At 39.5% G+C, this 17,927-nt stretch overlaps 1 protein-coding gene across 5 annotated transcripts in view; it reads right to left on the bottom strand.

The window, feature by feature from the left end:
• Positions 1–17,927, bottom strand: part of SPATA7 (spermatogenesis associated 7) — a 58,957-nt gene continuing 41,030 nt past the window's right edge. For 2 of the 5 annotated variants that reach the window (XM_013978348.2, XM_013978349.2), the window contains exons 6-11: positions 15,385–15,451; positions 13,363–13,421; positions 11,065–11,118; positions 9,162–9,239; positions 5,293–5,350; positions 1–5,048 (exon numbers count right to left, since the gene is read on the bottom strand). In XM_013978348.2, the coding sequence (XP_013833802.1) occupies positions 4,482–5,048; positions 5,293–5,350; positions 9,162–9,239; positions 11,065–11,118; positions 13,363–13,421; positions 15,385–15,451 (883 nt within the window). In that variant the 3' untranslated portion in view covers positions 1–4,481. 5 annotated transcript variants of the gene reach the window in all.

The following is a 17,927-nucleotide window of genomic DNA, read 5'->3' as shown; positions in this document are numbered from 1 at the left end:
CTTTTAGTTTCATTGATCTTTTCTGTCATTTTTTTTAGTCTCTATTTCATTTATGTCTGCTCTGGTCTTTATGATTTTAAGAGAGGGGCCTCTGTTTCCCCTATCCCTCTAGGATTCCCGAAAGAAGCCCCAATGAAGGCAAATGTTCGGGGGACCCATCTTCCCGATGCAGCAACGGGGAAGCCTGATGTGGAGCTCAGACCCCTTGCTCTTTGAGGGGAAACGCTGCAATTGTAATTATTCTCCCATTTGTGGGTTGCCTGCCCAGGGGTATGGAACTTGACTGTATCACAACTCTGCCCTTCCTACTCACCTCTTTATATCTTTAGTTGTAGAGGATTGTTTCTTGTAGGTGCTGGTATTTTTCATGATTGTTCTGTAAATAGTTGTAATTTTGGTGTGCCCATGAGAGAAGGTGAGCTCAGGATCTTTCTACTCCACCATCTTGGCCTATCTCGACTCACTTGTTTTAAGAACTTGGAAGGTGAGCATGGAACCCTCGCATCCAGGACTGGTTGGGGTTTTTGCTTTAAAACTTGAATGTTAATGCAGGACACTTCTCAAGACAATAAGGTTGGCTTTTGAGCAAAACTTTCTTTACCCAATTCAAAAAAGCATCTTCTTCCTAGCCTTGGAATTAAACATATGGATTTGTTCTTTTGGGATATGCCATTATTGGCTACATCTGCTCCTTTTAAAAGATCTGGGGAAAGTAACTTTCTAGGTGGCATCTTTTATCACTAAAATGTGAATCAATTTAGCAGATTGCTTTCCAGGGCTATACTTAGCACATGGAGGGTGAAGAGGGGTTTCCATTTATAGATGTAAATTATTTCATTTATAATTTCTAAAGAACTAAGCTAAGACTAACTTTGGCATATTAAAATTAGGAAAAGTCTTTGGATCATCTAATCCAAACTCTTTTAAACAAAGGCACAGGATAAATCAATTCATCGGTGACCACACAGCTAATTAATCCACTTGGCAAACTGTCATCTTGCCTCAAAAAAGCTTCTCTGATCTTTTCTGACTGGCTTCGCTGGGAAAAATGTTGAGTATTTAAGGCTTCTAAGGAAGATGCTAATTTATATTTTAAACCATTTGAAATGTGAGCAAGTGAGGAAAGTGCCATTAAATTTAGCAGTTTGCTACCTTGCCCTTTCTATATGGGGAATTTGCACTTTGAGCGTAAAGAGAGGAGGAAATATCTGTCCTGTTTTCACTAAATTTTGTCTGGATTTGTCTTGCCCAGGTTAAACTATCTCAAGCAATGACCTGGGGATCCAAAGAGAAACAAGCCCTTTCTCTTGAGAAGCCCATAACCTTGACAAGAGATCAGCTGGTTCACAAACAATATTGTAATTCACATGGTAGATATATGAGATCTCCCCCAGAACTGGTGGGACATACATTGGGACAATCACTCCAGGTTTCAGTGTTTCATTCAACAGGTCGGCAGAGGGGAGATGATATTTGGAGCAGACGGATAGTAAGTGCAAAAGCATAGAAAGGATGGACTTCTGAATGTTTAGGGAACAAGCAATTAGATACGATAAAGACACTTAGGATGCTTGGGAGAGCATGGCAAGAGGTGAACTGGGAAGGAAAACATGACTTTATAAAAAATGCAAAGGGGCCTGAATTTTTTTCTTGTTAGCAAGAGGAAACTCTCAAAAGTGTTAATTTTTTTTTTTTTTTAAAGAAGGGAGTGACATGGTCTGTTTTTAAAATAGCAGCCTGTCTTTTTCATACAGCCTATTTAATTTCTTACAGCCCTGCTATGAAGGCTCTGTAACTACTCCCATTCAATAAATGAGAAAGCACAAGGAGGCACAGTAACCAGCTTCAAGTCGCAGCTCATAAGGCTCAAACCCTAGCAATTTGGCTCAAAAGGCTCACTCATCATGACTCTACAAATCAGAGTTGAGAATGGGCTGTGGGAGGAAGGAGAAGGAAAGACATAAATTAACATGCTGCTTCGAGTCTAAGCCAGTTTCCCAAACTTAGCATTCACTTCCTCCTTTATACAACTTTTGCTATCCAAGAACATTATTTAATATTAAATAACATTAAGTAATATTAAATAACATTAAGTCATATTTACTATTTCTTTAAATCATTCCTCTGTTTAAATTTTACAGGGAAACCTGAGGATAACAAAATACCCCAACAGGTGTATGTTAGGATGGGGTCATGGCCCCAGAGACAAAAAGCTGTACCCAGAGCTGGAGGGTAGAGCAGACTGGACATGCCAAAGCAGGGCAGGTAGAAGTGGTCTAGATCTGGGCCCAGGGGCTGGAGCAGCAGCACAAAGGTGGTCACTGAGAAGGCCTTAAGCAAGATGGCAGCTTCTGCAAGAGGCGGAAAATGTGAACCAGGGCAGTGAGTCTGGGGTACTTACATGGATAATGGGGTGAGGGGTTTGTGCAAGAGTGAGGGTGAGACTGAAGAAAGGAGCCCCGGGTGCTAAAAGAAGAATGGAGTCCAAGAAGCAAATAAATAGAAGGGTGAAGGATGACTGATGGGGAGACCTAGGCTGGGGGCCAAGAATAATGTTAGGATATTTTAGGCAGTTGAAGAGGGTTACAGGATAGGGAAGGGAGGTGTTTAGGGAGTAAGGTAAAACTCCCAGAGGTGAGAGCTGAGGGTAGGTGGAATTCAGGAAAGGCTGCAGCGGGATCACTTGGGGCATACGACATTGGGTATGAAGTGGACTGGGTACCCAGCCCTACCATCTGATTCTTTGCAGGTTTTCCCTGAATCCTGAACACAGCGGTGATGGTCAGCTTCCCATGAGTAAGTTGAACCTGTCATCTTTCTACCACCAGAAATCACCTCTAAGTCTGTCAGTGACATTACTACCTGCGGGGAAACTTTTATGTGGGCAAAGCATGATAAAAGCCTGAGTTAAAGAATGGGATACTTACGTAGTTCCCCTTGTGGCTCAGCAGGTTAAGAACCTGATACAGTGTCTGTGAGAATGCTGGTTTGATCCCTGGCCTTGCTCAGTGGGTTAAGGATAGGGCGTTGTCACAGGCTGCAGTGTAGTTCGTAGGTGTGGCTCAGCTCTGGTATTGCTGTGGCTGTGGCACAGGCTGGCAGCTGCAGCTCTAATTCAACCCTTAGCTCAGGAAACTGCATATGCCACAGGTGTGGCCATAAAAAGGAAAAAAAAAAGGGATACTTGGAGGAGTTCCTGCTGTGGCACAGAGAGGGTTAAGGATCCGACTGCAGCTTCTTGGGTTGCTGTGGAGGTGCAGGTTCGATCTCCGGCCTGGCTCAGTGGGTTAAGGATCTGGCATTGCTGCAGCTGTGGTGCATGTTGCAGCCGTGGCTCGGATTCAGTCCCTGACCTGGGAAACTCCATATGCTGCAGGAATACCGTTTGGGTTACCATCATTATTCTGTTCAATCTTTTACTCTCCATGGTGCCTAAACATGAAACTGTAAGACCGGATCTCAAATATTTAGTTACATTATTGTGAATAGCTGAAAGGATAAGCAGAGATGAGTCTTCTGAGACATATCTGAGTGGTAAGGATCCCGTTCATGCACTGCAAGGGCCAGGGGAGGGTAGCAGACTAAGTCTGGTAGAACGTTTACCCTCACAAGAAGGGATGATTTTTCAGAGAGCTGACAGGTCATCCTAGCTCACTGGTTGTGAGGCTTTAGATACTGCAGGAAAGTGAGAAGAAAGAATTAAAGATCTATAGACAGGCTTAATGTTTCAAGATTCACTCCAGATGATAGACCATTTCCCATTGCTTACAGAATCACTTAGGTCTACGTAAAATATGTTCCCCTAATGAGCAATTTCAGAAATTGTGGCCGACAGATCCTAAGGAGGCCCGAGTGATTCTTACTTTCTAGCATTCACACCCTTGTGTCCTACCTTTTAAGTGTGGGCAGGACCTGTCACTTGCTTTTAACTAAAAGAATATGGCAAAGGTGATGGAAGTCAATCCTGTGTTCACAGTATGATTATGTTGTTTTATGAGACTCCTTCTTGCTAGCAGAATCTCTCTCATTTTTCTGTTTGACGTGCTGTTAGCTGTCTATGGACAGGGACAAGTGGCAGGGAATGGTGGGCAGCCTGGAGTTGCTGAGGGCAGCCAGGAAACTAAAGCCCTCAAATCTCTGACTACAAGGAGAGAAATTCTGCCAACAACCTGCAAAGAGCCTGGAAGCAGAATCTACTCCAAGTCAGGCTCCAGATGAGACCACGGCCCCAGCACTGGGGTTGCAGGCCTGTGAGAGACCAAGAGCAGAAGACCAGTCTAAGCTGTGCTTAGACTCTTGACCCGCAGAAACTGAGATAAATACGTATGTGTTGTTTTAAGCTGCTAAATTTATAGTAATTTATTAGACAGTATAGAAAACAAATACAGAAATCTTAATATATAAAAGTAAAAAAAAAAAAGAGTAAAAGGAATATTGAACTACTGGCCATTTGGGATATTTATTAGTCAAACATCCAAAGATCAGTCCTCAATGCTCATTTCCATGATTTTAAGAGTTGGTCCTTCAGTGTTCTGATTATCACCACTGATACTGCATAACTGAACAGATGGAGAGAGTGCTGTGCTAAGACAACATAATTCATTTGAAGTCTCAACCTTTTCAGTGTCACTGTCACCTTCGATGACATTCACAGAGGTTTCCTGGTCTAGTACACTGTCTAACATACCTGCATTTTTTTCATCCCAAATTGAAGTTCCAAGATTTGTTTCATCATTCACCTGTTGAATTATAACTCCTTCTGAATACTTTGATTTGTAGATGGGCAGGAAAAATTCATTTGGTGAAGAGACTACCTCGTTTTCGTCCTTTGGCACAGACAACAACATATCCAAAGCTTTGCGGTATTGTTGACGTTCCTGTCGAATGGCTAAATCTTGTTCATTTTTATATTCATTTTGGTCTGAATCCTCAGCCTTTTCAAAATCAGGTAAATGCAACATACTGACATCATCTAGCTTTACTGAGTTCTCCTTGGATATGCAGCCTAAGTCCACCTTTAGGATATGCAACAAGTGGCGCATTTTTTCCTAGAATTAAGAAAAAGACAAGAATAATTATGTTAATTAGTTAGTCAAATTGAATTACTTTGTCTGCAGTGCTGCTAATCTCAGCAGGATTAATACTTCTTCCCCACACTGTCTGCACCCCCCACCCCATACACACAAAAAATGCAAGGGCAGGTGCATGCTTTTAGCGAACTGTTTGAAAGTATGGTAGAAAAATTTTTTCCGTATAAGAATCTTTCTAATGAAGTTCCAAAGAAAGACAAACCTCCTCCAGATGATGTTTATTTTGTTTTATGTGTCTCTCAAACAGTCGTTCTAAAAACCTACAAATGATAAATAAAAATGTTAATGTCTCGAAATCAGAAAATCAACTAAATATAGCCGAGCCCCCATGTAATAACTAAACTATGAAAGATTGGAAAATTTAGATTACCTTTTTCTTTCCAAAAAGAAACACTAATCCTTCCCTATTCTGGCAAGTCCTCCAATCTGGAAGCTAATATATATAGCAGATGCCAGTATTTCTGAAAGATTGCATGCTACTTACATTTGTGTGAATAAAATATTTTAAGCACCCCCCATCAAAAAGCTCTTTTCTCTCTCACACACATATACAAATATCAAAAGTCTTTTTTCCTCCCTTTCTCTTTCTTTCACATACACACCACCCCCAAAAGCAAACACTACAGAAAATTCTCTTAAGTTAAAATGCTTCTTAGATTATACTTGGAAAAAAATCCCACTGATGGTAAATTCACATAATAACCTAAAGTTATCACTTATTAAGCACTTATTAAGAGTTAGACATTTATGCTGGATACATAATAATCATTATACCTACTGTCATGACCAACATTGAGAACAAAAGATAATAGAAAATTCATTTTAAAGGTGAGAAAACAACATCTCTAAGATGATGGTTTCCTCTCCAACGAGGTCACACGTCATTAAGAGAATTTTTTAACCCAGATGTGCATGGGTCCAGACAGATTTTTTTCACCTACACTGTGTTATCACAGGAGTGTATCAATAGCTTTTTTTTTTTTTTTTTGGTTTCTTTTTGCCTTTTCTAGGGCCACACCACGGCATATGGAGGTTCCCAGGCTAGGGGTCTAATCGGAGCTGTAGCCACCGGCCTACACCAGAGCCACAGCAATGCAGGACCCAAGCCACGTCTACAACCTACACCACAGCTCATGGCAACACCGGATCGTTAACCCACTGAGCAAGGCCAGGGATTGAACCCGCAACCTCATGGTTCCTAGTTGGATTCGTTAACCACTGTGCCACGACAGGAACTCCCTCAATAGATTTCTTGATAAACAACTCACTTGTTACTGTCATTATCAATGAAGTCATGAACCAATCTTAGATTTAGTTGTTCTGAATTATTTTCTACTTTTTAAAAAAGCTAAGAAATCTGTTCTATATTTAACAACTATTCTTGGTATTTTTCTATGCATATATATATATATATTTCTTTACCAAAACTGTCATTAAAACAATACACAGTTTTGATACCTATATTATTTTTTCTAACCAACTATATATTTTAAACACCTTATTGTTTTTGGTCTTTTTGTCTTTTCTAGGGCCGCACCTGGCAGCATATGGAGGTTCCCAGGCTAGGGGTCTAATCAGAGCTGTAGCTGTAGCTGCTATACCACAACTCACAGCAACGCCAGATCCTTAACCCGCTGAGCAAAGCCAGGGATCGAACCGAAACCTCATGGTTCCTAGTCAGATTTGTTAACCACTGAACCACGACGGGAACTCCCTTAAACACCTTTATGTCTCAATAAGTTACCTCTATATCATTTTAAATCTCTGAACAGAACTTAGTTATAAATATGCTACAATTTATTCAACCAAACCTTTACTATTCAACATGTAGGTTGATTCCATTTTTTTGTGCTACTATTAAAAAAATGCCACAACTGGAGTTACCATTGTGGCTCAGCAGTAATGAACCCAACTGGCATCCGTGACGACATCAGTTCGATCCCTGGCCATGCTGAGTGGGTTAAGGATCTGGTGTTGCCACGAGCTGTAGTGTAGGTCACAGATGTGGCTCGGATCCCGTATTTTGTTGTGGCTGTGATGTAGGCTGGCAGTTCAGCCCCTAGCCTGGGAACATCCAATATGCTGCAGGTGTAGCCCTAAAAAGACCAAAAAAAAAAAAAAAAAAAAAAAGGTGCCACAATAGGAAGTTCCCCGTTGTGGCTCAGTGGTAGCAAGACCGACTAGTATCCATGAGGATGTGGGTTCGATTTCTGGCCTCACTTGGTGCATCATCAGGATCTGTGGCTGTGGTGTAGGCCAGCAGCTGCAGCTCTGATCTGACCCCTGGCCTGGGAACGTCCATGTGCCGCAGGTTCAGCCCTAAAAAGCAAAAAGACGCAATATACAGTCTTATAAAGTAAAAGAAAAATGTGAGTTTTTTGAAGCATAAACATATTTTTCATGCCAACTTTTTTTTTGCTTTTGTTTTGGCTTCTAACCTTTGCTTAATTTTTTGATTTACTGTGAAAATCTTAATGTTTTTGTTGTTGCGGTAGTAAAAAAGCACATAACAAAATCTACCGTATCAGTTTTAAAAGGTACAGTTCAGTCATTCACAATGAATCAACAGTACTTTTTCATCTTGCAAATCTAAAACTCTACATCCATTACACAAATATTCTTCACCACATCTGTGGGGGCGGGGGGAGGGGGCTGCCCCTGTGGCGTGCGGAAGTTCCTGAGCCAGGAACTGAACCCATGCCACAGCAGTGACCTGAACCACGGCAGTGACAATGCCAGGTCCTTAACTTGCTGAGCCACAGGGAACTTCTTAACCATATTTTTAAAATGAAAGAGGCAAATAGAATTATTGTCAAAAAATTAAGGTCTTTTTGGTGTAGCTTTTTATACTAATTATGAAAATGCTTGCTTTAATTTAAAAAACTTTATCTAGAAATAGAAATAATTTATTAGAAATATCGGCACTTGACATATTATTACATCATGAGGAGGAAAGCCTGTAGTATTATACATAAAGGGGTCCTGTGACAGTTTCAAATAGTAAAAAGAGATGATGGGCCTTTGCAAAGAAGAAGCAAAAACATAGTTTATTAGTCTATTTTATACTAAGAGATATAATAGTATTTTTGGTTTGTTTCTTTGTATGGGATTTCTACGTGGATGATAATGTCATCTGTGAAGAAAGAGCTTTACTTCTTTCTTTCAAATATGGACACCATTTCTTTTTCTTTGTGATAGATTTTTTTGAAATTGATGTGTAACTGATACGACATTATATTAGCTTCAGGCATACAACATAATGATTTGATATTTGTATATAGCGCAAAACGATCACCACAATAAGTCTAGTTAACATGTTATATACACGGTTATAGAAATGTTTTTTCTTGTAATGAGAACTTTTAAGACCTATTCTCTTAGCAACTCTCAAATATGCAATGTGGTATTATTAACTGTAGTCATTATGCTGTACATTATATCCCCATGATTTATGTTGTAACTGAAAGTTCTGTACCTTCTGACTCCCTTCAACCATTCTGCCCACCCTTCAGCCCCATCTCTGGCAGTCATCAATCAGTTTTCTGTATCTAAGAGATACATTAGTACGTATGTATGTACATATTTTTCTTTTTAAGGCTACACATGTGGCATATGGAAGTTCCAAGGCTAGGGGTCAAATCAGAGCTGCAGCTGCCGACCTACACCGCAGCCATAGAAGTTTAGGATCTGAGCAGTCTGCAACCTTCACCACAGCTCACGGCAGCACCAGATCTTTAACCCACTGAGTGAGGCCAGGGAATTGAACTCCCATCCTCACGGGTACTAGTTAGGTTCAATACCACTGAGCCACAACGGGAATTCCGAGATATAATAGTATTTAAATTAATAAAATCTCTATTCTTTTCTGTAACTCCCCAAAACTATGAACTCTTCTTAGAATGAATTAAACATTTTTTATCATCAATTATATTATCAATTATAAGAACATGATCCCCCCAAAAGCAACATAATTTTCATTTCCTAATATGTGAAAATAATTTAAAAATTAACATCAAGTGAAGAGTATTTAATGTACTGTTCGACCACCATAATACAATTAAAAAACCCAACCTGTTTGAAAATAAACCAAGTTTCAAAATTTCATCTGTGACATCTTCAATGAAACTCAGATACAACAGTTCTTCTTCACTGTGAAAGCAAAACAGTACACAGAGTAAATATTACTGCTTACTTACTCTGAAAACTATAGGAAACATAAGCACCTAATTAGAAATAGCTATACTATTACAAATGTAATTCTATCTCATATTATTAAAAAATATAATAAATGGGTACCTACCTTCTCAAATTATGCAAGGATATATATTAAAGATGAGAAAATATTCCCTTAGAATAAAACTTCATAGACGTCTGCAACATTCATCAGGCAGTACAAAATAAGCAGGGATTAAACAAAGCAGGAAGCAACCAGGGGCAAGAGGACAACTAAGTGTGACAGGTGTTCCTGACCAGCATTTTAAATGTCCTCTGGCTGTTGACCATGTCCAGCCACAGAGGTGTGAGCCTGTCTGCCTGGCTCTTTTTTTTTTTTTTTTTTTTTGTCTTTTGTTGTTGTTGCTATTTCTTGGGCCGCTCCCGCGGCATATGGAGGTTCCCAGGCTAGGGGTTGAATCGGAGCTGTAGCCACCGGCGTACGCCAGAGCCACAGCAACGCGGGATCCGAGCCGCGTCTGCAACCTACACCACAGCTCACGGCAACGCCGGATCGTTAACCCACTGAGCGAGGGCAGGGACTGAACCCGCAACCTCATGGTTCCTAGTCGGATTCGTTAACCACTGCGCCACGACGGGAACTCCTTTTTTTTTTTTTTTTTTTTTTGTCTTTTGCCTGGCTCTTGCAGGAAGGGCAAGAGGAAAGTCATCTGGAGAAGCAGCAACCTCAACCATGAAATCCTCTCTTGCTCTTACGTTGAGAAATTTATTGAGCAGAAAAATTTTTTTTCCCCAAAGGATTTGGAGATAAGGAAAAACATTTGTGTATATAAATATATTGATAATTTTTAATTACTTGGACATATTTCTTTGTTATCCTATCTTACAAGTTAACTATATTTTAGTAGCGATTACAGGATTAGGATACTAACCTAAGTTTGATTCTAATTAGCTAAAAATCAGTAAATTGATAGAAAATGTCAACAGCAAGTAACCAATTACTGAATAGGTAAATATAAAGGGAAAAGTGAATTTGCAAATCAAATAGAAGATTAAAATTCTGCATAAAAATTATGCCTTCAAACTGATTCAGAGGCACAAAGTTTTGAGAATAAATAAAACTCTATACAAATAGATTATTTTTCCTGGAAAAAAAAATACAGCTTAAACAATATTAAAACCTAGAAGAGTATAATATCTGCAAAAAACTGGTGAGGTTAGAAACCTCTAAGAAAGGTATCCTGAGCTACCCAAAGCCTTCATTTCTCTAAAACATCTTTTTTTTTTTTTTGTCTTCTTGCCTTTTCTAGGGCTGCACCTGCGGCATATGGAGGTTCCCTGGCTAGGGGTCTAATCGGAGCTGTAGCTGCCAAGCCTACGCCAGAGCCACAGCAACGTGGGATCTGAGCCGCATTTGCAACGCCAGATCCTTAACCCACTGAGCAACAGCAGGGATCGAACCCGAACCTCATGGTTCCTAGTCAGATTCATTAACCATTGAGCCACCACGAGAACTCCTAAAACATCTTTATTAGTCTTATTTATATAAAAATTTATAAGTACTAATTATAAAAAACAGCAAGTATCATTAACTTTGGGATAAACTTCCACTGACAAAAAAATGAAGTGATTAATAATTATTTCAGAAAATTCTGGTCATTCTTTCAAATTTAGTGTGTATTACATGACCGAACCGCAAAGTTGGCTATAAAGAAGGATCAGTGTTCAATCCTGACTTATTTGTGTGATTCTTAATTCTTGACTTCCACTAAGCAAAATGAAGAGGTCAAAAAGATCTTACTCAGAATAGATCTTTCTCTCTGAAGGAGGATGCAGAGAATATTGACATACTGCCCTGGAAAGAGAAAATTGGAATATGTGAGCAAAACTGATTGGCATACAGTAAGCATTCAAGAATATTATGTTAGCAATCATATGTTTCAGAATTTTAAAGCATCTTCATTCATCATCTAATCTAATCTTCAGAATAACCCTGTCAGGTATACTGGGTAGATGTTATTTTTCTGACTTACTAAACAACTCACTAAGGGCCAGAAAGCCTAAGTAACTCGCCAAGGTCACATGTTAGCAGGTAGCAAAGAGCGATTTTAAAACCAGGCTTGGGAGGTTAATGAATCCAACTAGAACTATGAGGTTTCAGGTTCGATCCCTGGCCTTGCTCAGTAGGTTAAGGATTCGGCGTTGCTGTGAGCTGTGGTGTGGGTCGCAGACGCGGCTCGGATCTGGTGTTTCTGTGGCTCTGGCGTAGGATGGTGGCTACAGTTCCGATTAGACCCCTAGCCTGGGAACCTCCATATGCCAAGGGAGCGGCCTAGAAAAGGCAAAAAGACAAAAATAAATAAATAAATAAAACCAGGCTTGTAATTACAAAATGACAATTCTTTTAAACACTGTACTATGAGGAGCTCCCTGCTGGCCTAGCAGTTAAGGATATGGCATTCTCACTGCTGTGGCTCAGGTCACTGCCATATCATGGATTTGATCCCTGGTCCAGGAATTTCTGCATGCCACGGCTCCTCCCCACTCCCCCCAAAAGAAAACTGTACTATGAAACTTACTTTGTATAAATGATTATTAACTTGACTAAGGCTAAACATAAATGATGTTGGAAATGTATTTCCAGGGAGTTCCCATGGTGGCACAGTGGGAACGAATCTGACTAGGAGCCATGAGGTTCAATCCCTGGCCTCACTCAGTGGGATAAGGATATGGCGTTGCCATGAGCTGTGGTGTAGGTTGCAGACATGGCTTGGATCTGGCATTGCTATGGCTGTGGTGTAGGCTACACTGCTATGGCAGCTGTAGCTCCCATTAGACCCCTGGCCTGGGAACTTCCATATGTCGCAACTGGGGCCCTAAAAAGCAAAACAAAACAAAACAAAAAACATATTTCCATATGGAAAGAAATTTTAATCTGGTCATTATAAATTTTTGTTACTATTCAGTTATATCATTAGTAAACTCCAAGCTTTCTATTCTGGTATATTTAATGATAATATTTTACTTCTTTTACATAGAAGCTACTAGGAAAGGAGTTCCCGTCGTGGCTCAGTGGTTAATGAATCTGACTAAGAACCACGAGGTTGCGGGTTCGATCCCTGGCCTTGCTCAGTGCGTGAAGGATCTGGCGTTGCCATGCGCTGTGGTGTAGGTTGCAGATGTGGCTTGGATCCCACATTGTTGTGGCTCTGGCGTAGGCCGGTGGCTACAGCTCCGATTAGACCCCTAGCCTGGGAATCTCCATATGCCGCAGGAGCGGCCCTAGAAAAGACAAAAAAAAAAAAAAAGAAGCTACTAGGAAAGATAAAGATCTCTTTCTCTAGGTCCTTCTTTATATTCACTGCACACTGGCTTAACTGGCTGAATAATTTTAAGTTATAAGTACTAAAGTATCATGAATTTCAAGAGAGAAGTTAGCAATAGCCACCCCCCATCCCCCAAAGGCTTGCCAGGACTGTGTGTGCTTGCCTTTCTATCCGCTATAGGATGCCTCATTCTTGCCCTTTTTAATCCTTTTTTTCCTTCCACCTCCATCACATATCCAAATTCTAACACTGAAATGCATCTGACAGCTGAAGCTATCAAAGACATGTTTTAGGTTTTATACTACCTGCTAACCTACCATTTTTATTTAGGCACAGTATTCCACAATTACTAAACATGGTGAGTCATTAAAAAAAATAGTGCCTCCTCTACAAAGCACGGATGGGTAAAGCACTAGCACATGATGAATGTTCAGAATCATACATGTTGAATCCTCACGTGGTAATAAGGTTCTTCAGTACCATCTATGCCATGTAAACCAGTGAGCGTCACTGCTGGAGGATTTCTCTTGGGGAAAATCCTTCCTCATGTGAAGAGTGATGGTATTTAATACAGGCCAGCATCCCTTTTCCCTTTATTAATGAATTAGCAAAATGAATTCATAAACTTTCATTGACTCCTTACTTTACATAATTTCCCTCTAACTAAGGGGGCTACCGAACTAACACCGCAACAGATTAGAGCACATGTGGTTAAAATAGGACTTCTGCTGCAAAGTCTGTATGTCGCTGCACAGAGAAACAGAACCAGCTACCTTGCTGAGGAACACTGAAGAGCGCCATCTTTAGTCTCGTCCCAGGGCAGTTCGCGCCCCTGTAAAGGTAAAGGGGTTAATGTTTCTTTGGTATCATGTCATACAACTAGATGCCTGGGATGCAATGAGAAGAATACATCTGTATTTTTCTTTCAAAAGCATATCACGAAAGCAGAAATAAGGCAAAACAGTAAACTTCCAAAAATAGTTGAGAGACAGTAGAGATACTCCGTAGATAAAAATGCTGATGTGTATTATGACAAAGGATGCTTTAGAGCACATTTTTCATACCATCAAGACCTTTTTCTTAAATTTATTTAAAGTAACATAAAATAATTTCTTATATTTTAATGAATAATATTTAAGTGACATTTAATTACAAGTAAGAGAAAATGATGCATATTTGCAAGTTTTAAGTAAACTTGAGAGAAAATATCCTATTATTTAGTAACTCCAATAGCTCAGCTGTTTCAAATGCCAACCTTTCAAATATGTAGAAGTAGTGGTAGCTCTGGGAACTCCGAAACTGTATGAACAATAATATTAACAAACAAAAATAAAAGCAGCTTACTATTACAGAACCCTTTCTAGGGGCCACATGCTGAGCCAAGCATTTACTTGCATTATTGGATTTAATCTTTATAATGCTAATTTAGGTGCAGTGCTTTACGACTTTAAAAGTGCTGTTAAAATGCTAGTCTACTTACTGCAGCTAATGCTCTTACTATCTTCCTCAAGCAGACTGCTGGTGGTACTGATTTGGGAATATGTGGACATATCAAAGTCTTCCTACATGTTTCTAATTGAACATTCGGAGCACAATGTCACAAAAACAGGTGTCTGCTTTAGCTTATTTAGTTATCCACAGAACTAACCCCCTTCCTAAATCTCAAGTTAGTCATAGCTATCATTTATTAAGCTTGGGTTGATTTAGGTACTTGACTTTGACAACATTTTTTTCTTTCCAATGATCTTGCACATTAAGTACAGTTTTTCCAGATGTGGAAACTGAGCTCTCAGAGGAACTGATTTGTCCTTGGGCCTTAAATAGCAGAACTTTATGTCAAACAGCTATTAATGGCTGAGATGGAAACCTCTACTCATTTTCAGAAGGGAAGAGGGAAGCTGAGTGTGCTTATGTTTTATTCTTCTATCTTTGATTCTGTTTGATATTTTAATAGACAAACCTTTTTCACAAACAATAAATTTAAATTAGGATGCAAGTGTATGATTAATACTCCCCAAATAAAAATAATCAGGTTATCTCAAAGTCAGACCTGAAACTATAATATTTTCTTTTATGGCTGCACCTGTGGCATATTGAACTTCTTGGGCCAGGGTTTGAATCCAAGCTGCAGATGCAGCACAACACAGGATCCTTTAACCCACTGTGCCAGGCTGAGGATCGACCTTGTGCCTCCACAGAAGCCCGAGCTGCTGCAGTTGGGATTCTCAACCTACGATGCCACAGTGGGAACTTCAAAACTGTAATGTTTTAAAAGAAATGATTGCCAAACATTCAAAATACGAACACTGAAAAAGATCTTTATGGTCTAGTAAAGTGTAAAAGCAAGCACAGAAGAATTATATCCATCTATTCTTATAAAATGTATAATTTCTAATAATATAATCAATGGCAATTCTTTAAAAAAAATACAGGCATAGAAACTAAAATAACTTCTGCACAACTCTTCTAGCTCCTTTAGTGATCTAAGTCTGCATCTTTGAAAAGAACATTTAAGTTATTTTATCCATGCACCCACCTATCCAAGTAGCCAACCAGCCATCTAGAAAAGATGTTAACAACAAAATGACTTCCCAGATTGGGCAGGATACAGCTAGTCACTCACAAAGAGCTATAACCATTTGCAAATAGGCAATACTTCTGTATATCGGCTATATCACATGCAAGACGTATCATCAAGAGATTATTTTTCACAATCTAAATAGTTACACATATTCTATTAAATTAAAGCAACTGTAATTCTAATGTGGAACACACAGACATGTCATTTTTATTACCTGCTTTATGTTCATTTCTGAATCTGTGAAGTTCTTAATCTCATTGGTTTCAAAATCAGATTTAAAGCTGTAATATTTTAAAAGAAATGATTGTTAAACCTTCAAAATGTAAACACTGTGATAATGAGCTTTACTACCTAGAAAATAAAAAACGAGAGATGAAATGCATCTATTCCTATAAAATGTGTAATTTTGATATAATTCTCAGCTCTTCTCAGGAAGCAGATATGATTTGGATTACATAAGCTTCTCTTTCTTTTTTTTTTTTTTTTAGGGCTGCACCCATGGCATATGGAGGTTCCCAGGCTAGGAGTCCAATCAGAGCTACAGCTGCCAGCCTACACCACAGCCACAGCAACTTGGGATCCGAGCTGCGTCTGCGACCTATACCACATCTCACTGAGTGAGACCAGGGATTGAATCCGCAAACTCATGGATCCTAGTTGGGTTCCTTAACTGCTGAGCCACAACAGGAACTCTTTCCCTTTTTTTTGAATGGTAGCTAGATTTCAGCTGGACAGAATGGGACTAAGAAAATGAGAACTAGTACCTTCAAAAACTGTCATAAATAAGCTGCACGCAAATCAATGAAACTAGAACACACTCTCACACCATGCACAGAAATAAACTAAAAAAAATGGCTTAAAGACTTAAATATAAGACAAGATACCATCAAACCCCTGGATGAAAACATAGGCAAAACATTCTCTGACATCAACCTTACAAATGTTTTCTCAGGTCAGTCTCACAAAGCAAGAGAAATAAAAGCAAAAATAAACCAATGGGAGAAAAGACAGCTTGTTCAATAAATGGTGCCAGGAAAACTGGACAGCCACATGGAAAAGAATGAAATCAGAACACTCCCTAACACCATACACAAAAATAAACTCCAAATGGATTAAAGACCTAGATATAAGACCAGACACTATAAAACACTTGGAGGAAAACATAGGCCACTCTCTGACATAAACGACAGCAACATCTTCTCAGAGTGGTGCCACCTCTTAGAGTAATGACAGTAAAAACAAAAATAAACAAATGGGACCTGATTAAACTTAAAAGTTTCTGCACAGCAAAGGAAACCCTAAACAAAACATAAAGACAACCCACAGAATGGGAGAAAATCTTTGCAAATGAATCGACCGACAAGGGATTAATCTCCAAAATTTATAAACACCTCCTACCATTCAATACCAAAAAAACAAACAACCCCATCAAAAAATGGGCAGAAGATCTAAAGAGACAGTTCTCCAAAGAAGACATACAGATGGCGAAAAAACACATGAAAAGATGTTCAGCATCCCTCATGATTAGAGAAATGCAAATCAAAACCACCATGAGGTACCACCTTACACCAGCCAGAATGGCCATCATCCAAAAGTCTACAAACAATAAGTGCTGGAGAGGGTGTGGAGAAAAAGGAACCCTATTCTACTGTTGGCGGGATTGTAAATTGGTGCAACCACTGTGGAAAACAGTGTGGAGATGCCTCAGAAAAATAAAAATAGAACTACTCTTTGATCCAGCAATCCCACTCCTGGGCATCCATCCAGAGAAAACCATGACTCGCAAAGATATATGTACTTCAGTGTTCATTGCAGCATTATTCACAATAGCCAAGACATGGAAACAACCTAAATGTCCATTGACAGAGGAGTGGATCAAGAAGATGTGGTGTGTACACACACACACACACACACACACACACACACACACACACACAATGGAGTATTACTCAGCCATTAAAAGGAACAGAATACCGGCATTTTTTGCAACATGGATGGACCTAGAAATTATGCTAAGTGAAGTCAGCCATACAATGAGATACCAACATCAAATGCTTTCACTGGGCGTTCCCGTCGTGGCACAGTGGTTAACGAATCTGACTAGGAATCATCAGGTTGCGGGTTCGATTCCTGACCTTGCTCAGTGGTTTAAGTTTCTGGCGTTACTGTAAGCTGTGGTGTAGGTTGCAGATGCGGCTCGGATACCGTGTTGCTGTGGCTGTGGCGCAGGCCAGCTGCTATGGCTCCGATTCAACCCCTAGCCTGGGAACCTCCACATGCTGCAGGAGCAGTCCAAGAAATGGCAAAAAGACAAAAAGACAAAAAAAAAAAAAAAAAAAAAAAAAAAGCTTTCACTGACATGTGGAATCTGAAAAAAGGACAGAATGAACTTCTTTGCAGAACAGATACTGACTCACAGACTGAAAAACTTATGGTTTCCAAAGGAGACGGTTCGGGGGGTGGGGAGATACGCTGGGGTTGTGGGATGGAAATCCTATAAAATTAGATTGTGATAATCATTGTACAACTACAAATGTAATAAATTTATTGAGTAATAAAATAAACAAATAAATAAATAAACCAATGGGACCTAATCAAACTGACAAGCTTTTGCACAGCAAAGGAAACCATAAAAAGAAACCAAAAAGACAACTTACAGAATAGGAGAAAACAGTTTCAAATGATGCAACTGACAAGGCCTCAATCTCTAAAATATACAAACAATTTATACAACTCAACAACAAAGAAGCCGACAAC

This window comes from Sus scrofa, chromosome 7 (assembly GCF_000003025.6).
Source record: "Sus scrofa isolate TJ Tabasco breed Duroc chromosome 7, Sscrofa11.1, whole genome shotgun sequence".
NCBI lineage: Eukaryota > Metazoa > Chordata > Mammalia > Artiodactyla > Suidae > Sus > Sus scrofa.
The sequence above is the reverse complement of the archived record's forward strand: the minus strand, read 5'-3'. Positions and strand labels throughout refer to the sequence as shown.